The sequence below is a fragment of the Onychomys torridus genome, chromosome 6, assembly GCF_903995425.1.
Source record: "Onychomys torridus chromosome 6, mOncTor1.1, whole genome shotgun sequence".
Lineage (NCBI taxonomy): Eukaryota > Metazoa > Chordata > Mammalia > Rodentia > Cricetidae > Onychomys > Onychomys torridus.
The window spans coordinates 104,673,134-104,695,150 of record NC_050448.1 but is presented as its reverse complement, the minus strand read 5'-3'; the positions used below and the strand labels follow the sequence as shown (position 1 = coordinate 104,695,150).

Sequence of the window (22,017 nt, the reverse complement as noted above, 5' to 3'; positions counted from 1 at the left end):
TACAGATGTTTGCCTACTATGGGGCTTGTGGGGATCCCAGCTCAAGTCTTCCATTTGTATGGCCAGTCCTTCACCCACTGGATCACCAGGCCTGAGAGTGAAATCCTTAGAAAGAGCCCCTACTCAGGGATAACTTACTCAACATTTATTCCACAGGGCTAGTAAAAATAGAACAAAATCATTTATGAGGTGGGTGATATGAGTCCCTTGTGGTTGGTCATTGCACATCTGTTTTCAAAATATAAAAAGACTGCAGAGTATAATTTTAAATCACCAAGGACTACTAGTCATACAAGAAGTAGGTAGGGTGACATCATGCTTGTTTGTGTTTGCTTGTGTGTACATGTGGAAGCTTCTCCCACGTGTACACACAAAGACATTTTTAAAAAAAATCAAGCTTGGTGAGTAACTTTTATATTATTTTGTACACTTTTGTGTTTGGTTCTGTTTGAAACAGGGTCAATTCTGTAGCAGAGAGTGGCCTCGAACTTGCAGCCATCCTCCTGTCTCAGCCTCCTAAGTGCTGGAATTACACCCAGTTCAGGCATGTGCCACCCCACCTGGCATTCTTTATACTTTATTTCCCATAAAGAACATGTGTTGATATTATAGTCATTAAAAAGAATAAAAACAGATGTGCATGCAGGAGCAGGCATCTGCTGTTCATTTCTACTTGCTTTGTTACATCAGGGAACAGGCAGGCGTACAGTTCGCTGTTGTCAACCTTGCTCAAAGTAGCATGAACTTGGAAAGTCCCTAACTACTGACTTCCTGGGTCTCAGCTTCCTCATCCATAAAGTGAGAAAAATCACGGTAACGTTAGACAGGCTTAACTGGGCACATATAAAGCACAGTAAATTATTGCAGTATTTAGATGGGTTGCCAGGAACTTCTCAATGTTATTTATATTTGCTTGGCTATTTCTAGAACTGGCGGCCTATCCCGTTTCATAATAATGGGGATAGCTACCATCTGTTGGTCACATAACACCTAACGATGTGACCCCGTTTTATGTGCGTTATCTTACTTAATCTTCACAACAGCCCCGAGAGGGATTTTATCCTTGTTTTCCTCCTGGTAAACTGGGACACAGAGAGGTCAAGTGATTTGGCCAGAGTTACACAGCTTGCCAGTCTCATAGAAAGGATTTTCTCCCAGGTCTGTCCAACTTAGAGGTCCCTGTTCTACCTTCAGTAACATATGGCTTTCCCCTTAGCAAGAAACTCTCCTCCCAGTACAAACATTCAAAGGGTGAGGTTGCCAAAAGATTAGCTTCCTTTCAACAACTTCTTCCTGGCCAAACGACAAAGAAAGATAGATACTGCATGAGTGGGTAAGGGTGTATAATTTGTCAAGTACCTGCTGTGAAGGTTCCGAAGGAAACTTATTGTCTTGTTGAAGAATTTACTTATATACTATGAAAAACTACTGTGTCCTGGATATCTTCCAGACCTTGCAAATGCTTCCAAAATTTAAATCGTCTTTTCCTCCTAAACTTGCCTTCCTCTGCTCTCTGATGGCAACACCGTACTGTGCAAGCCTTTGCCCCTCTAGACAGAAGGAGAGCTGTGCCTGTCTTTCCCTCTAGACCCGTCTCTGCTCTGTTCTCATTGTGACCACATCAGTCCAAGTTCTCACCCTTTCTTGTCCTAGATTATTACAGCTGGGTTCCAAATTGGTCTTCCTGCTTTTAGAATATGATCTAAAATACCTTGCCTATCACCGTCAAAATTTATTTTTCTAGGAAACACACAGAGGCATGTTATTTCCTTGTTTGACAATCTAATCTGTGTTTTTCCCTCTCAGAGGATGGATTCTTTCACATGGCCTGTGCCATGGACACCGGTCTTTGCCAGCCTCATCTGCTATTCTCCAGTACTATTCCCTACATTGTCACTGTATTAACTCCTTGAAATCTCTCACATATTCTAAGTCCCCACACCATTATTTGAATAGTTCATTTTCCATGCAGACAAAATATATATTAATGGAAAAGTATAGAAGTAATACTGACAAATGCTTGTGGTATCTGAGCACAGCTATTATTTTTAAGGTGTATGTTTGACCTAAAATTTAAGTCTCTGTCCCTTCAGCATTGGGCTTCTAAAAGCTTGATGCTGGAGCCCTCTGTGTGTGTTGGATGGTACTTTAGGAAGAAAGTTAATTTGCTAACTCTACTGATTAAAAAATCACTCTTGCCAGGCGGTGGTGGCACACACTTTTAATCCCAGCACTTGGGAGGCAGAGCCAGGTGGATCTCTGTGAGTTCGAGGCCAGCCTGGGCTACCAAGTGAGTTCCAGGAAAAAGTCACAAAGCTACACAGAGAAATCCTGTCTTGAAAAACCAAAAAACAAACAAACAAACCAACAAACAAAAAAGCACTCTTATTGTCAATTGAGATAAGGATGTTGTCGACCTTGCAGAGACAAATAAAATTGAAAGCACAAGTAGGAAGTGGATAACCAAGGGAGAGTATTGCATTTGGGTTCCAAGTCGATTGCAGCACATCCCAAGGCCTTAAACATGCCACGGTTCTCCCACTATTATCCTGCTTAGCAATAGTTATTTCCACTAGCTGCAATCTAGATGTATTTTGTTTGGGGGATTAGACCTGGGGCTCCCTCCTGGTAGGCAAGTGCTCCACCACTGGTCCACACCTCCAGATCTGTTTTAATTTAATTTTGAGGCAAGGTCTTACTTGGTTGTCCAGACCAGCTTTGAACTCACTGTAGTCACAGTAAGCCTATAATCTGCCCCCAGCCCCAGGAGTAGCTGGGATTGTGAACAAATGCCAGTAGCTCCAGCTTCTGAGATGATTCTGAGAAGGTGTTCTTTAAATGCTTGCATCTCCGCCCTTCTCCAGGTTAATCCACTACACTTGGGAACGTATGGCCTCCTCCTAGGAGGCAGGGATTTCTTTGTCTTTGGGCATCATTTTCTTTACTGCTGGACTGCCCACCTTAGAGTTATTGCACTCATGTGGCATGCTTCCGCCAGAGAGGAGTGTAGGTTACAAATAGCAGGATGCTTGTTGACATTACTTACTTCTTGTTCATCTTGCCCCCTCCAGTGACATTCTAAAGTTAGGCAACTAAATAAGAATTAGGCTTGGAGGCTTTGGGTCCAAATCAAACTCTACTCTTGGAGCTAATATTGCTTTTCTTTATTTTTTTTCTTTTCCCCCTCTGGGTCTAATTTCTCTGTGTTTATAGTGTATGCAAACATGTTTCTCATTAGTGTTTATTTTCTACCACAGGAATCACTTTGAATTCTAGTCTTGGTGGAGATGTTTTTCTCAAAATAAACCCAGATCACATTGGGTTTTATCGTGTAAATTATGAAGCAGGAACTTGGGGCCAGATAATCGAGACTCTTTCCTCAAACCACTCGGTAAGAGACAGTATGCTTATAAACTATTGTAGTTCTATTCCAAGAACAGCATCTTAAAGGTGGAATTTTTTTCAGTGCTCTTTGCTTTTGAGACTCATGGCTTTTCCCCCTTCCTTAACTAGGACTTCTCCTCTGCTGACCGGACAAGTTTTATTGATGATGCTTTTGCTTTGGCAAGGTATGTCTTAAAATGAGGTTAGGTCACTTAAAATACCATAAGTTTTCCATACATGTTTAAAATTAATTACAAGTACATTTAAGTAATAGATTTTTTTTAAACTGAAAACATCTAAAGTCTGTATTTTAAACATTATTGTTATTTTTGGCCTTCTTTTTAAAAAAATTCATGTGAACCTCATAGCAAATACTAATATTAGCTATTCATAGACACCCAAGCTTCCCACCCCCACCTCCTCCCCTGCGGGCATGGGGTGTGGTAAATTCCGTATCAAGGTCTTTGACCTAGTGATATTTTAAAATGATCAAAAGTGCATCTCAGACTGATGATATGGCTCAAAGGGTAAAGGTAGCCTCTGCCAAGCCTGAGAACCTGAATTCGAACCCCAGGGCCCACTTGATAGGAGAACAAACATTCTAATATACTGTCCCCTGACCTCCACATGTGCAGGCCCATTCTCCTAAAAATAAGCAAGTAAAATATAAAGGACCTTGTTTTAAAATACACTTTCGTAACTTGATTTAACAAATGCACAGAGTTTCTGTTTGTGAGCCCAAGGTAACTATTAGATATTTTAATCTAGAATTGTGAATTTTTGTCTAAGTCATTGGGACAAGACGAAGAAGCTACAGTGCTTTTGCGTTCGTTAGCATTTGGGAGCTAGTTTGGAAATTTGACTTTTTCTTTCCTTTGTGATCTGAGAGTAATCTGAACCTAGAGAGAGATAAGCAACCTATATTGGGGAAGAGAGAGGGACAGTGACTGTGGTGCCTCGTGACATTTTTCAGATCATCTGACCCTAATGATTATTTATTAAGTTTCTAACCCTCTTCAGAAGCTATATACACAGCTGATTTGATTTCTTTGTTTTTCAGTAGCTTTGTCTAAGCATGAGAGTAGATGTGGATTCCTTAGAAAGCCTCTTCTGACTCCTCTGCCTGAGTTGGGCATCATTCTTAGATGCCTAATTTTTTCCCACAGTACTGTATTATCATTGCTTATTAGTGTCCATACTGCCCAAGAAATCCTCTTATGAGAATGGGCATCTGAACCCAATTCATAACAGCTTGTGACTGTTAAAGTTATTGCTCAGTAACTACTAGCCAATCACATTGATGGCTACTAGTTAAAGCAGAAACATTTGAAATGGACTCCTTATATAACATCAGAAGTCCAAAAATGTTGACATTTTTCAAAGGAATAGGCTTTTGAACCTGAATAAAATCCTGTTTCTGTAGAAATTGGAGTAACATCTTAACCTTTGTCTGGATCAATATCTTTATAGAAAACTATAGAGGTGACTATGTAAGACTGCTGTAAGAAATAAATGAGAAAATAGGCAGACGGAACCTACAAGATGATCTTCCTTACAAGTTCTCATCAAATTCTATTACTTGATGAAAATGCACCAACTTGGCTTACTAACAGCAAAGATGTATTTTCCAAAGCTCTCTGAGTTGGACCTCTCTTGCAATGCTCCTTGAACCTTACAGGGAGAGGTTGAAATGTCCAACTTCGAGCTGTGCATTCCATCATCACTTAATCTTAGCTCCTGGAGCACCATGCATCTTCTCTTTATCCATCACTGCTGGCCACATAGAGAGACGATGATGGTTAAGATTGAGAGGAGCATTTCTGTGTGTATCAGCATTCAAAATGTTAGGGACAATTTTAAGGGCAATGTTTCTAGCTAACATTCTTCTCAAATATGTCTGAACCAAACTTTTAGAAATACTTTTCCATAAATTTTTATGATGCTGACTACTGGGGTACCAGGCAAGTGCCCCATCACTTAGCTTTGTCCTCAACCCTGAGCAAAAACTTTTCAGTTGAGTCCCAACAACAAGTGAAATCTCTCTCTTTAAAAAAAAAAAATATATATATATATATATATATATATATATATATATATATATATATATGTGTGTGTGTGTGTGTGTGTGTGTGTGTGTGTGTGTGTGTGTGTACGTACACATATATGTGTGGGAGCCCACAGAGGACTGAAGAGGGCATCTAATCCCCTAGAGCTAGAATTACAGCAGTTGTGAACCTCCTGACAGGGATGCTAGAACTCTGGTCCTCTGCAAAAACAAGAAGTGCTTATAACCACTAAGCCATCTCTCTAACCCCTAAATGCAATTTTTTAATTGTTTAGTAGAGAAATTGTTACTAACATAAAATACTAGAATCACCATACTGGTCCTTTCAATTGAAAGTGCAGTTTTCAACTAATTCTCCTATTTGTTTTCTCTTTCAGAGCCCAACTTCTGGGTTATGAGACAGCTCTGAACTTGACCAGGTATCTCAAATCAGAAGAGGATTTCTTACCATGGCAGAGAGCCATTTCAGCTGTAACCTACATCATTAGCATGTTTGAAGATGACAGAGAGCTGTACCCCATGATAGAGGTGACATTAATGCTCTGAGTACACCACAAATGTAAATGTTTGGTAGACTAGGGTGGCTTCTCAGGGAAGGAGCTCTATCTGCGGGATATCTGTCCATCACACAAAATCAAGAGATATTCTAGGACTTGGCTAATCAAAGCAGGCAGGCTGTCAGATCTTCTTCACTTTGAAGTGTTTTATATTTGTATTTTAATATACCTCAAAAAAGGTATCCATTTTAGTATCAAAGTGAATATAAGGCTATCTTATTTAAATTTGTAACATTTTAAACTATAAACTAGAACCTACTTTAGAATGAATTTATTTGCTAAAATTAGTTTATTCTTAACAAAATATAACAAAATAAGAAAATTGTATTTTCTTACTCTCACCTCCACATTGGGAGTTTGCTTTAAGTTTAGTCATTTCTGTTTACCTTTTCTTTGACATTTCAATAGCACTTTGGCAGGCTGCTTGCAATTTTAAACAAATTCTGGATCCAAGTCTGGCTATTTTGTGTATTAAATGAAAGACCTTTGGAAAAATGGTTTGCTATTTGAGGGTACAACTTTCATCTGTGTAATGGGAATGTTAGCACTGGCCTGCCTGTGGTGGTGGGATAGTGAGGACCCCTAAGTGCTCTTTGTAAATCTAAATAGCTACCATTTTAAAATATTTCATCAGTGCTGAAACAGTCATCTTAGTATCAGACGTGTGTAAAGTGTATTTTTATTACTATAATGAAGAAATAGTTGTTTTTTTTTTTATCTTGCTGTGATAAACATACCCCGATAAAACCAGTGAAGGGAGAGGGTTTATTTGGTTCACAATTCCAGGCTACAGTCTGTCTAGGTTAGGATTTCTATTGCTATGAAGAGACATCATGACCATGGCGACTCTTATAAGGGAAAACATTAAATTGAGGTGGCCGCTTAGTTCAAAGGTTCAGTTCGTTATCATCATGGTGGGGAGCAAGGCAGACATGTTGCTGGCTACATCTTGATCAGAAGGCAACAGGAAGTGGACTGTGACACTGGGTGATGTCTTGAGCATATATGAGACCTCAAAGCCTGCCCCAACAGTGACATACTTCCTCCAACAAGGCCACACCTCCTAATATTGCCATTCTCTATGACATGGTGGGGGCCAATTACAATCAAACTACCACACAGTCCATTGCTAGGAAGTCAGTGCAGCAAGAACTTGAAGCATCTGGTCCCATTATATCAACAGTCAAGAGCAGAGAACAAAGAACTAATGCATGCTTGTGACTGCTCAGCTTACTTTCTCCACTCTTAACCTAGAATCCCCTTCCTAGGGGATGGTGCCACCCATGGTGGGCTGGGTCATCCCACATCAAATAATGGAATCAAGACAAATCCCCACAGACTTATGATCTAGACAGTCCCCCACTGAAACTCCCTTCTCAGGTGAATCTAGGTTATATCAGGTTGACAATCAAAGCATCGAAGGGGGCTCAGTTAATGGTTTTAGAAAACATTAAAGAAAGATCTAGAATGGTTTCTATGTTTAGGAAGGAAGGAAAATTCAGCATTATAAAATGTGAATACCTTCTTTATCTAAGTGCTGGCCCAAACTTCTCAGAGCTAGTAGGGCGAAGATTGCAATGGGGAACCCAGGGGACATAAGATGCAGATAAGTAGCAAATTCTTACTCATGGTATACTCTGCTTCTATTTCAGACGTACTTCCAAGGTCAAGTGAAGCCCATTGCGGATTCTCTGGGATGGCAGGATACTGGAAACCATACCACAAAGTTATTTCTTACCTTTTAAAAACTAATATTCACTTAACATTTGTGTGTTTGTGCTTTAAGAAAGGATGAAAATTTGTTAAGGCCCTGGCTCTGTGCTCGTTTGTTTTTGAAGGTTACTCCGTGCCTCTGTATTAGGATTTGCATGTAAGATGGGAGACCGTGATGCCTTGAACAATGCTTCCCGGTTATTTGAGACCTGGCTACAAGGAAAAGAGAGGTGACTCCTCATGTTGTTTGCTTGTCTAGAAGGTTTTAACAGAGGTGCGAGTGAGCACGTGAGATCCCTAAGACCTCCTTTCTTCTGGCAGCATTCCCGTCAATCTCAGGCTTCTGGTGTACCGCTACGGGATGCAGAACTCTGGCAACGAGACTTCATGGAACTATACTCTAGAGCAATACCAGAAAACCTCCCTAGCACAAGAAAAAGAAAAACTGCTCTATGGGTTAGCTTCCGTGCAGGATGTTACTCTTTTGGCAAGGTGAGCTCTTTGTTGCTTCGTGGTGCTGGGGATTAACTCCAACCAGTGCTTTGCCCGTGCCAGGCAAGTCTTCTAACGTTAACACGTACGCTCAGGTGTAATTAATTTTTAATTTTCTCTTCTTTTAATTCGAGTTTTAGACAAGGTCTCACTATGTGGCCCTGGCACATTAAGGCCATCTCCCTACCTCTGCTTCCCCCGAGGACTGCCATGTTTAATGTGTAATTTAAAATAAACTTGGGGGACTGGAGAGATGGTTCAGCAGTTAGAAGCACTGACTGCTCTTTCATAGGACTCTAGTTTGATTCCTGGAACCCACATAGTGACTCCCAACTGCCTGTAAGCTCCAGTCCCGGGGAACTGACGCCCTCTTCTGGTCTCTATGGGCACAGGCTCTAAAGTTATACACAATCATGCAAGCAAGATGCCCATACTCAGGCTAGAGAGATGGCTCAGAGGTTAGGAGCACTGGTAACACTTCCAGAGGTCCTGAGTTCAATTCCCAGCAACCACATGGTAGTTCACAACCATTTGTAATGAAATCTGGTGCCCTCTTCTGGCATTCAGACATACATGCAGGCAGAATGTTGTATATATAATAAATAAATTTTAAAAAAGATGTCCATACTCATAAAATAGTAACAAAATAATAAAAATAAATTAAATAAAATTGGTTCATATTAAATAATGAACATAACCATATTGACATATGTCAAAGCATTATACTTGGTGGCATGGTACTAATTATATTTGCTAAGGAGTTTAAAAACTACTTTATCTGTTTTAGAAAGATTTGTGGATGCAGGTATAGAAGAAAAATTACACACACACACACACACACACACACACACACACACACACGTCAGTACAGTGTCTTGAATTTCAATGGCCTCCTAGTGTGCCAAAGCAGTCTCCTAAGGCATTCGTTGTAAAAGACAGGTTGCTCCACCTTGCACTATCCTCCATAAAAAGAGGTTTTCGTGGCTAGAGGTTGTTACAATCTGTGGATTTGAAGAACTATTTGCATTTGAGATTGTTATTTCCAGCATCTGCAGAGTCTTCCAGAACTTGAGGCATGACAATAACAAAGGAGGTTTGGCAGCAAGTTTGGGGTGAAGTGAGGGGTCCCCTGGAATTCCTTGCTTATCTGAAGTGTATGATAAGGGTGCCGTATTTCACACGAAAGTGGGTTTATTTGTACAACTGCAAGTGCTTAAAGAAGTAGCCACCTTTGTTTTCTATCTGATTGGTTCTAAAAGCCAGTACAGTGAGGACCCCAGGCACTGGCTGTGTTTGTCTGCAAGTCTGGTTTTTAAATGTTGTTAAACCCAAACCCTAGTTCATGTAGTCTCTAAATAAGTGTCCTAAGGTTTCCTCCCTTCCACTTTGTCCTTTTATACAAGGAAGACACTGTCCTTTTGTAGTGATGGAGAAAGGGATGCTCTCTTTCATGCTGGTCTTCCCTACGGTATTTATTTACCTATTTTGGTCCTGGGCCAAAGTTGATTGGGTTTTAACTGCTCACATCTTACCTTCTAGAATGCTGTCTGTCTTCTAGAGATGAATGCTATGGTCACAGTCATATCTTCCACTCCTGAAGTACTTGTGCTTTGGTTTGTCCAGAGAGGCTTTTTCAGAATCTCCTCACAGTTCTTTTTGAGACTAAAGATATGTCTAGGGTTTCTCTACACTACCAACAAGCCAAAGCAGGATGGGTGTTCCTTAAACCAGTGAATCTAGTCCCTCATCCTGCCTAGGACATACTGTTGTGTGCCCACTCCACATTGGGCATTTCACAAAGTTAGCTATTGACCTACAGAACTTCCCCCAAAGAATGAAAGGACTGAGTGGTATATTCTAATGTCCCACAGCATATGAACTTCACTTCAAGCCCAAGTTTTCTTCAGTCTCACTTATGGTAAATTTCTGGGACCAAATGTCTTCCTTTTCTATCACAGTGCCAGAAACCCTTGAAGTGAGGATAGATTAATTCTGGCTCATGGCTCAGAGATCTGAGTTCATATTCCAATGTGCTTAGGCCTGACAGAGGCAGAAACATCATGGTAGAGGACTAAAGAGAGAGAAGGCTACTCACCACATGGCAGCCAGAGAGCAGAGAGTAACAGAAGGAGACAGACAACATACACCCCTCAAAGTGATCCACTTCCTTCAACAAAATGGGACCTCTTCACAATCTGTTGAGTTAGACATTCATCACAATGGATTGATCCACTGATGAAGACAACATCATGATAATCCAATTACTTTTAATATGTTACCAACTGGGGACCAGGCCTTCAACTACAGACCTTTGGGGCCATTTTATATCTAGACTCCAGCATTAAGTATGCTTGACATTGATATATTAAAAAATGTAAAAAAGTCTATAAATTTCTTTCCTCTTTACCTCTCTAATCTATCTCACATCTCAAGTTGAACAGTGATCTTTTTGGTAGTTATTAAGCCTTATCCTCCTTAAAAATAGGAATGGTCTGAGCCAGCAGGTTAGAAGCCAAGGAACAAGACAAGAGGGTTATAAAAATATGTCCAGTTATCAGTGGTAGATATTTTTGAGGTGCCTTTCTCATAGTAAACAAAACATGTGTTGACTTCAGATAGAAATAATTCTAATAGTGATATGGACTTAGAAGGCCAACTCTAGTTAACATCATGGCATAACACTGAGGAACATCTACCCATTTGCTCCTTAATTCATCCCGGACTTCTTTGTGTTATACTATAATTATAGCTAGCTAATCTAACCATGTAGCTTACATTAGCAAGTAAAATTTAAGTTCTGACCTATAGAATAAGACCTAAAGTTTTTCTTTAACATTCACTGTTTTTAAATTCAGTGGAATAATAGACAAATAAGTGTGTGTACTCAATCCAATAAATGCTATTTTATTAATCATTAAAATTTAATTTTAATTGGTTTTGGTGTTTCCAAAATAATTTAAATTTTAAATTAGTTTAAGTTTCAGTAATAGTTTTAATATTTAATACTAACTAAAATGGTTAGATTTAAATGTTTATATTTTAGTTTTCATCAAAATTAGATTTTACTCTTTAAAAACAGCTAAATATGCCAGACGGTGGTGGTGCACGCCTTTAATCCCAGCACTCGGGAGGCAGAGGCAGGCGGATCTCTGTGAGTTTGAGGCCAGCCTGGGCTACCAAGTGAGTTCCAGGAAAGGTGCAAAGCTACACAGAGAAACCCTGTCACAAACAAACAAACAAACAAGCTAAATACACTAATTTAAAAAAAAAAAAAACTTCTTTCCCCATTTGTCATAGTTACTTCATTCTGTCAGTTGATACCTCAAGAATTGAGTTGCTGGGATGAAAGCTGTGTGACCCTGAAATTTAGATGATGGTTCCCATCAAAGTTCATTTTGAAGCAGTTTTCTTCTTGCCTTCACTTAGGTATCTGGAAATGCTCAAAGACCCCAATGTGATTAAATCTCAGGATGTGTTTACAGTCATCCGCTACATCTCATACAACCGCTATGGGAAGAGCATGGCCTGGAACTGGATACAACTCAACTGGGACTATCTGGTCAACAGGTGGGACCATCATATAATGGCTCCTTGCTCCCTTGTGTGACACTCTCTACAGGTGCTTCTTTTCCTGACTTTCTCTGACGGCTGTCCCATACTAAAATGGTGTATCGCCAGAGGTAAAGGACCACAGCACTGTTCTTCCAGGTCTGTTGATTTTAGGCATAATTCTTCTTTTTCTGAAAGTTACTGTTTCCAGCTGATCAACAAGATTCTGAGATCTGGAAAGAGAACAAAGTTGCATTTGTTGTTGTTTAATTAAAACAAGTTAATACATTTCTGCCCACTGGTACTGATGCCTATGGGAACTGCCGATGACAGAGCAGAACAAATGAGGGATGTTTCCCCAAGCTTCTCACTTCTTTGGCCCCTTGCTGCTGCTCTTGACTCTGGTCCTCTAAATGCAATGCTCAATTTCTGTTCAAAAGGACACTTCTTTGGCTGACTATAAAATAGAATGTAGGCTAAATGTATTTCCCAAATAAATGTGTACACACTGATGAAAGGTCAATCCACCTGTGAGCCTCCTGTTAGGAAGTCTCCTTGTCGTCTATATTAATCTTCCCTGTCAACTGCGGACGGTCATTACAGCTGCAGGGATGGCTTCCCCCTCTTTTCCACTCCTGACATCGTGTCTATTTATATTCCCTCTCCTTCTGAGATGCACATTATATCTCTGGCTTTCAACTGCAGTTTTCTACATTGCTTTTGCCTGTTTATGATAGATTCTTGCCTTTTTGGTTCTTGTGACTAGTGAGAGTCACCGTTCAGCCATTTCTTTTTCTTTTTTCTTTTTTCTTTTTTTGTTTTGTTCTGTCGAGACAGGGTTTTTCTGTGTAACCTCCTTGGCTGTTCTGGAACTCACTATGTAGACCAGGCTGGCCTTGAATGCAAAGAGATCCACCTGCTTCTGTTTCCCAGTGCTGGGATTAAAGGTGTGTGCCACCACTGCCTGGCTATATTCATCCATTTCTAAACATTGGTCTGAGGACACCTGCACAGATGAGTTCATATCTGTGGTTTATCTGTTTATAATTGTTTCAGTGAAAGGCTTGGTTTGGACTGAGTAAATCTATTCAACAAGAACGTGTTATCTGGACCTACAAATTCATCATGTGTGAGGAGTACTTTCCACGTAGAAAGATCGATGGATGCCTGATGCCTACTCTGTGTTTTGTGTTAGCTGAAAGACCACAAGTCTATGTATGCTACAAGAAATTTATATAAATGGAGCACAATGTTTACTTTTAAATTGTTGTGAAAAGATAAAAGTATCTTTTGTTTATTACATACTTTTAACAATTGGTAAGTAGAAAAAATAGATTTAACTTTATAATAGAGACCATAAACATCTGGATTTAAAGTAAACCTATTAGATCATATAAATTAAACTGGTTTCCAAAGACAATGGATTGATTAACCATGGTCATAGCTAGGCCCACAAGCCTCACCCAGGACTCTTAAGTTTTCTTCATTGTCTGATGTTCTAACTTTCATGAGATATTATTGCAGATGACCCCAACACAAGATCATACAATAACCACATGTCTGTTTACACAAAAGGCAATATTAATTATATTTGGTTTGAAGAAATAGAATTTCCCTATGAAAAAATAATAAGAGACAAGTTATATAGAAATGAGTCAAGCTTTATTCAAAAATTTCTAAACTTTTGAATGATTTCCAAATTTTTGATTGAGTGGTATCATTGTCTCTATTTCTGAACAATTTGTTATTACCCTTTGTGGTTGATATATTATGCTTCCTAATAAAGTTACTGGGGTCACAGAACAGCCACTAGATAGATATAGAGGCCATAAAATGGTGGCACATACAGCTTTAATTCTATCACTTGGGAGGCAGAAACCCATCCAGATTTCTGTGACTTTAAGGCCACACTGGAAACAGCCAGGCATGGTCACTCACGCTTTTAATCCCAGGAAGTGATGGCAGGAAGCAGAAAAGTATATAAGGTTTGAGGACCAGGAACTAGAGGCTTTTAAGCTTTTAGGCTTTTAGCAGCAGTTCAGCTGAGATCCATTTGGAGGCTTCCAGTTTGAGGAAACAGAATCGGCTGAGAAGTTGGTGTGGTGAGGTTGGCTGTGGCTTGTTCTGCTTCTCTGATCTTTCAGTGCTCACCCCAATATCCGGCTACCAGATTTTTTATCAATAAGACATTTTAAGATTCATGCTACAACCCTCAAATAAATAATCCATTTTTCTATCAAGCTTTTTCCATGTGACCTTTATAACTGCTATTTGCCAGGCCACTACTGTGCTCTCCAGTTTGAACCTTAATCACAAAGCCCTAGTATCTGTGGGAGCTGACTCTTTGCCCCTGTGTCTTCTAAACCCTTAGGTGAAACTATGAAGCCCAATAGGTCTATAGTGGGGTTTGACCAAATTTGATTTTAGCTTGTTACAGATGAAAAAAAATCAACAATTTTGATGTAACAAACATGATCTAAACATTTAAACATTATCTCAAAGTAGCTTAATAAGCACTCAATTATAAGTTTTGAATAATCAAAATAATTTCCATATGATATAATATTAGGTATATAAATATGAAGTCACAGTAGATGACCTCATCTAACTGTTTCAAGCTATTTAAGATACACTTAAATTCTTACTATAGTTTTAGCCATTTTGATGGAGACACATTGGAATGTTTCCTCATATTTTCTGCACTTGAAATGATAGTGGGCCCTTGAGAAAAACCTATTTTGCTCCTGTGTAGGTAGTGCTTACACAAGTATTTGCAGCTTTTATTCGATGTATTTGTTCCTAGCTCCCAAATACTTCTTTTAATTTTTAGTCATATGTATATGACACACACACATATATATATATATATATATATATATATATATATATATATATATATAAAACAATAATTCAGAAATAAGAGGCCATTCAAATAACCATGACTTGTGATTGGCATCTGTTCTTAGAACTCAGCCACAAGCGTATTTCCTTTTTAAAATTTCCATCCTCCTCTTACAGAACTGATATGTGTGATTTTTCTGAGGCTGCAGACAATAATAAGAATGCTGAGGTCATCCGTAATAGAACCAGTCAGAAATCACTTCTGCTGTCCGTGTTTATTATTCCTGAACCCTTCTCTGTGGTTGCTTATTTGATACACATGGAGCCGTGTTATCCACATGGTTTTACAATTTATTCTTTTCATGTCCTATTGCTACTGAATGAAAGGATTTTAGGATTTCTGATAAATGACATTTATAGTAACAGCCTATTTTCCCAGTATGTTCCTATACTAAGTGTTGTTCTTAAATATTCTCATTAATATCTCATTTTATTTCTATATTTTAAATTTAAATTTTTTTCTTATTTTTATGTGTATGGATGTTTTGACTGTATGTATGTTTGTATGTATGTATGTATGTATGTCTGGTGTCTGAGCAGGTTAGAGGAGGGTGTCAGATCCCCTGGAACTGGAGTTACAGACAGTTGTGAGCTACCTTGAGGGTGCTGGGAATCACACCTTGATCTTCTAGAAGAGCAGCAAGTGTTCTTAACCACTGAGCCATTTCTCTAACCACTAAAACCTCATTTTAAATTATGATTCTTTTGTCTAGTAAGTCTTGTAGCACACATGCCGTGTGCCAGGTTCCATCATTGGCATTGGGGCTGTAATAGGAAAGAGAGATGGGCCCAGCTCTCTCTCCTTGCAGGACCTAAGACTGATGGGAACAAATAGTCAAGAATTATTAAGTCAAGCAGTATTAAATCAAGAATTTCACAAATACACACATACAACTGTAGTAACTACCCAGAAAAGAGACTCAGAGTACACCAAAATAACACAAAGGGGAAACCAATCAACTTGAAAGAAGTCGGAGATGAGGTCTTCCTAAGGAAGTGCCAGCTGGCCTGAATGAAGGGCAGGAAAGAATTGGGGAAACAGAACCAGAAGTATCTTGGCTGAGGCTACCAGGAAAGAAAGGGATAACCGTTAAAAGGAGTAGGGTCTTGTTAAAATTGGACTTTTATTCTAAGCAATGATGAGTCTGTCATTGGAAGTTTGTAATACAATGAAATGATGGGCTTATGTTGAAAATGAATGCTTCTGATGATAATCGGGAAGCATGGGCATTGGGACATCAGAGTGGATTTGGGAAACACAGTTAACTTCCGCTGTAGTCCTAGCAAGACAATGGCCAGCTGGCAGCAAAGACAGTGATAAACTGGGCCATGGAGTGAGTGATGGTGAGGTTGCAGGACTCACAGAACATGGAGGGAGTTTGAAAATAAGGGAGGAAAGTGTGGAGACAAGCATTGGAGCCCATCTAGGTTTCCTAGTGGCTTTATCTAGCAGGACTGCATAAGAGGATGATTGGACCATGGGCCTGGGTACCAGGCATTTGGAAGCATCTACACTTGGCTGTATTTAGCAAGGGGGAAGGTCTTTTGACCCTCCCCTTGGCATTGCTATAAAAAGCCCTTTGGAGCCTGGTGGTGGCGCACGCCTTTAATCCCAGCACTGGGGAGGCAGAGGCAGGCGGATCTCTGTGAGTTCGAGGCCAGCCTGGTCTACAGAATGAGTTCCAGGACAGCCAGAACTTGTTTCACAGAGAAACTCTGTCTTAAAACAAACAAACAAACAAAAACAAAACCCTGAGCTGGTAGATAAGGATCCAGGTCCACCCAAGTCTATCCTGCGTTTCTGTTTCTTCCCCTCTTTATTTCTACCCAAGTCTCTTATCCCTCATTCCTCAAAAGTTGCTGGGGTAAATAAATGTAGGAGCTGGTCTCCCACAGACAAGGGCGAGGTTTGGGTTTCTAGTAGGGTTCAGCTTGCTACATATATGTTCATGGTTCCCTTTTAAGGGCAAGAGGGGAGATTTTTTTTTTTTTCCCAAGAAAGATATGTTCTCTTGTCCGACGCTACTTAAAATTTGAGTAAATTGAAGATCAAAAAATGTCAGCTAGGTTTACTATAAAATTTACTTATATAAGATTAGTAATTCTGGAAAGATATTTAGGGCTAGAGAGACTGTCCAGCAGCGAAGAGTACTTACTCCTCTTGCCAAGGACCTGAGTTCAGTTCCTAGCAGTCACCCCAAGAAGCTCATAACCACCCATAAATCTAGCTCCAGGGGGCGCTGGTGACTGGCCTCCATAGGCCTCTGCACTCATATGCACATACCCCTCCCTACCCGATACACATAATTAACAATAGTAAAAATGTCACTGCCTGTCGGTACAGACCTCCAGGTCTCTATGGTTGGTACTGGGATTAAAGGCGTGTCTCACCACACTTGGCTCTGTTCTGTAGTATGACCTTGAATACACAGAGACCCTGCCTGATAAGTGATCGGATTAAGGGTGTGTGCTACCACTGCCTGACTTTTGTGTTAACTTAAAATGGCTTGCTATTTCCTCTGATCTCCAGGCAAACTTTATTTATTAGCATACAAATAAAATATTACCACATTTCAGCACAAATAAAATATCACCACATCCCTCTGCTGATACCATCTTGGCATATTGCTCCCTTTTAGCATTTTGCAATGGTTCTTTATATAGGAGAAAAGATTCTGCTTCCATATATATTACAATTTTTTTTTACCAAGTTGCTTTTAATTTTGTTTACAAGTTCTCCTCTATAGTATAAAACTTTAAAAAATAGCATAAAGTGAAGTTTATCTGCCTTTTTTTTTTTCTTTCTAGAACTGAGGACCGAACTCAGGGCCTTGCGCTTGCTAGGCAAGCACTCTACCACTGAGCTAAATCCCCAACCCCTTTATCTGTTTGTTTTTGGTGTATAATAGTTCTAGAGTATAAACGTTCTCCTATTGATTTATATATAGATATATTTTCCCATATCCCTCTGCCAGTATTTCAGTGGTCAAATTTTATATATAATTTTGTGGGGTTCCTTTTTTCTTTCTCTCTTTCTTTTTCTTTTTTTTTTTTTTTTTTTTTAGCACTGTGATTAGTTGTGGTGAGATTTGTATCTCCATCTGTAAGGAGTAAAGGAAGTCCTGTGTGAGTGCAGTCCTAAGTGAACGTGTTGTGTTTGATGTGGGTTGTCCCCACCCAACCACCTGTTAAAATTGGTCATTGATGTTTCCGTGCTGAGAGGCAGCAGGGCCATTAAGGGATAATTAGCTCAGTTGGTACAGTTGGTGCTTGCCTAACACACACAAAGCCCTAGGTTCAATTCCCCAGCACCTCATAAACCAGAAAAGGTAATTCGTGCCTGTAATCCCTGCACTCAGAAAGAGGAGGTGGGAGGGTCAAAGCTTCAAGGTCATCCTCAGCTATATGACCAACTACAAGCTCAGGGCCAGCCTGGGCTCCATGAAACCCTAGCTCAATGTCTTTTAAAACTCAAAGGTAATTAGAGAATGATTGTTACGAAGTACTTCGCACGTCCCAGGCCCTCACACGTGCCTCTTGTGTGCTTGCACGCTCCCAGGCTGCTCTCCTCCAGGAGTGGAAGCAGTGCAAGGCCCTTATCAGAAGCCAAGTGTCAGCTTGTGCTCATTCTTTACATGGAACCCAGTCCGAGATGTTCCATTACAGCAACAAAGAATAGACAGAGACAGACAAGCCATTTCCCTTCATGATCTAGTTTGACAGGTTACTTAGTGTTTTGTTGATAAGAATTAAGTTGTGCATCTGTACCTAGTTCTGAGGGAGGCTGAGAAGTACTGTCATTGTCTGTGTACCCTTGTACCCAGGAGGAAGGGTCGTGTTTGAGAAATACAACAAGCAGCCTGCCATGTCTGGGAAATGGAATGAAGTCTGTATGCAAAAAGAAGTATGGACTTTATAGACGTTACTCCTGAATATGATTTTAAAAGTGTTTGCTTTTAAAATTGTATTGGTTGTGTGGGGGTGCTGGTCAAAGGACAACTTTCAGGAGTCAGTTTTTTTCTTTCCACTGGGGAATTTCAAGGTTGAACTCAGGGCATCAGGCTTGCATGGCAGGCATGTCTACTCTCTGAGACATTGTATCTTCTTACTGTGTTTAGCTTCTTTTGAAAATGACTTCACACTCACACCACACACACACACACACACACACACACACACACACACACACACACACACACACCTTTTCATCTAGCAAAGAGATTTCATGCTAGGACACTAATATTCTGTTTTGCTCCATTCTATTTCCCTGCAGATTCACTATCAATGACAGATACCTTGGCCGGATCGTCACCATCGCTGAACCCTTCAACACTGAGCTGCAGCTCTGGCAGGTATGGAGACGGATCCCTTTCTACGTGTCTAGAATTCCAGACATAAGAAGACAGAGAAACCCCTTCAATCTAACCAGTTATACACTAACTGATTTTTACTAACCTGAAAAATGACTCCAATGAGAAAGGTTTGAAAACTGAGAAATGTAAGGCCCGGGAAAGCTGGGACTGGCTGACAGAAGTGTGTGTAGTGTGTCTCTCCTATCTGGGTAGCTGTCGGTGACTCTGGAATAAGTTGGTTGAGATTTTAGTCCATTCAGAATTGATAGTTGGGGAATTTTGAAACTAATCCTAAATCTCTGAAATCTCAGTGAAGGAAAAAAGTATGTCTATTAATATAGGACAAAGAGAGTTGTCATGAAGTCTCCATGTCTGTGTACTAGATATTGAGACATTTAGATTGAGGTGTTTAGATTCTTGCATATGTTAAGAATCAAAGTAATCCTTAGTTTTGAAATTGGCAGATAATACTCTGGCTGAGTTTTAGGGGCCTTGGAGGGTAGGAGCTCATTGAAGTATGCTGGAGAAGATCTTTTCTTACAAGTCTTTCAGGAAGTGAACTGGAAGTATAGGAAATTCTCCAGACCCTTAGAGTAAAAAGGCTGGAGAAAAACCATTATGCCACAGACCACAATGTCCCTGGACACTTTGGGAAATGCACAATCGAGGAATCCACAGAAGTGGACATGTCATAATGCCCTTCTTCCCTATCATAGCCTCTGTGGTTAAACAGGCTCTCAGGAGCCCAAAGCCAAGAGGCGCGATTGCTCAGGTGCCTGGCAGGCTCATTCTGAATGCTACACCAAGAGTTGCTGTCCTAACAAATTCCCATAGGAAGAAACAAAGCTCATTTCCAAATGGAATTCCCGAAGAGGTAGGCTTCAAAGGGTCCTTCCAATTATTACCTTCTCTTTTCTAGATGGAGAGCTTTTTTGCAAAATATCCAAATGCTGGAGCAGGTGCGCAGCCTAGAGAACAAGTGTTGGAAACAGTGAAGAACAACATTGAGTGGTTAAGACAAAACAGAAAGTCCATAAGTGACTGGTTCAATAGCTTGCCGAAGGGCAGCTGAGGCATTTCGTCCTGTGAATCTGCTGTGCCATGGAGCCTGAGGTGGCCTGTTTTACAGACCGCAGAGGGAGCCTTCGAAACGGGTTCTGCTTTTGCTAAGTACTGTGTTTATGTCTCGCAAAGCTTTTAAATTATTCCTCTCTGTTTTTGAAGGAAGATACTAATAGAGTATTTAATACACTCAGGGATCTCTGCTAAGTGTACTTCACAGGAATGTCTTTATAAACTGTAGGGTTTAATAGTCACATTAATGTCTTTAAATATCATTCCTTGTATCTTAAATCTGTGAAAATAGAACAATTTAGTCCTAGCTTTACATTTTTAGTACCAAAGAAACACCACTTAATCTTCTCTCTTGATTGATTTTTAAAGTTTAAATACCAGTACTTGCGGGACATATTGCCATCTTAATCTTTATTTTATTATTCAGAATTACATAGACCTAATATCGTTTTATTCACATATGTCTCATTGCTTTAAATCCTACCAAAGTAACCTTGGCTTAAGTTTTGCTCAAGGACTGAATGAATGAGCCAAAGAAATGATTGACTGTTGCCTTTGCTCTTATAAAATCAGACAAAGCTGTATTCTTTTTTTAAAAAAATAAATAAATTTAAAGTATTACCTTGAAAAAATTGTTTCCCACTGTCACCTTATTCTTGAGTAAACATAATGGCAGCATTCCCCAAATAATTGAACACATTATAAGTATGCATCAAGAACCTGGCCTTGGCCACGCATGATGCTCTCCCACCTCTCTTGATGCATACAAATTTCCTTCAAATGTGCTATGAAATTAGTGGGAATGGAGTGCTTAACTGTGCTCGGTGGATTTTATAGGGAAAAGTGAAAGTAACTGGGAACTGTTCAGGAAGAAGAGAAAGTGAATTATTCTATAAAAGTAAAAGGACTTAAAATTTAGCTTTGCCCTCTCTAGCAACAAATGTGTGAAAATGGAGAAAGTCTAGGTTGCCTCCAGCATAGATGCATATCTAAGGCTATGTCTTCTTATATAGAAATTTGACCTATAAGTGCTTAAAGCCATATAGAAAACCAGTGATACAATGTATAGATGTTGGCCAATGAGATGGCACAGCCTGCCAGCCTACGTTCCACCCAAAGGTTCCACAGGGCAGGAGGAAAGGACTCTGCAGACTGTCCTCTGACCTTCAGACATGCGCTGTGGGCACACTTACACATACTAAGTTAATAAATGGAAATTATAATTTATGTATATGACCGGAAGAAACACATCAGTTTCATGGAGGCTGGTGGCCAGGGTATGTTGACTGTGACCCTTGCTACCTGATAGGTCACAATGGCAGTCCAAGAGGCAGGACAGAATTCTTGTCTTCCTGTCTGTCCCCTTTAGAAAGATCTAAATTTACTTGGAAAATTTGGAATTAGTTTGATGACAGTTGGGGGCATATGTGCACAATAAAAAAAAAAAAAAAAAAAAAGGCTTTCTCTTTGTTTACACAATATGCCCCGAGCTCATCCTCCAGTGCCTACTGAGAGTTGTCTGCAGTCAGCGAGTCGCTTTAAAAGAAATGGGGAAACAAACTTAGTGGTGGGGATGAGACAAATGGGGCAGGAGGGATGCTGACTGACTTCAGAACCCGTGTTTTGTTCTGACACTTCCTAGGAACACCCTTAAATAATATTGCCACAGATAAATGTAAAGTATTTATGCCCTCATAGCAATTGAGAGTACATGATTTCAAGATTGATTAGATACTGTCCACCAGCACTGGGTCACCCTTTCAAACACTGTAATATCCCATCCTGCTCTGCATGCGGGGGTGATGGGCTCTTCACACAGCTTAGGTTCCACACTTGATATGTACCTGCATGGAGTTTGGAAGACAATAATTGAAGGAGCCATTCTTTTCGTGGTGCTGAGGAGAAAGGGGTGTCAAGGGCAAACATGAGT

General features: G+C 39.9%; 1 protein-coding gene across 1 annotated transcript in view; it reads left to right on the top strand.

Moving 5' to 3' along the window:
- Positions 1-20,697, top strand: part of LOC118585640 (glutamyl aminopeptidase) — a 64,819-nt gene extending 44,122 nt beyond the window's left edge. Inside the window, exons 12-20 of the mRNA XM_036190419.1 lie at positions 3,258-3,391; positions 3,514-3,569; positions 5,827-5,977; positions 7,659-7,732; positions 7,845-7,949; positions 8,041-8,211; positions 11,638-11,778; positions 18,935-19,013; positions 19,933-20,697. Of these exons, the coding sequence (XP_036046312.1) occupies positions 3,258-3,391; positions 3,514-3,569; positions 5,827-5,977; positions 7,659-7,732; positions 7,845-7,949; positions 8,041-8,211; positions 11,638-11,778; positions 18,935-19,013; positions 19,933-20,085 (1,064 nt within the window). The 3' untranslated portion in view covers positions 20,086-20,697. The remainder of the gene's footprint in view (positions 1-3,257; positions 3,392-3,513; positions 3,570-5,826; positions 5,978-7,658; positions 7,733-7,844; positions 7,950-8,040; positions 8,212-11,637; positions 11,779-18,934; positions 19,014-19,932) is intronic.
- Positions 20,698-22,017: the final 1,320 nt, after the last annotated feature.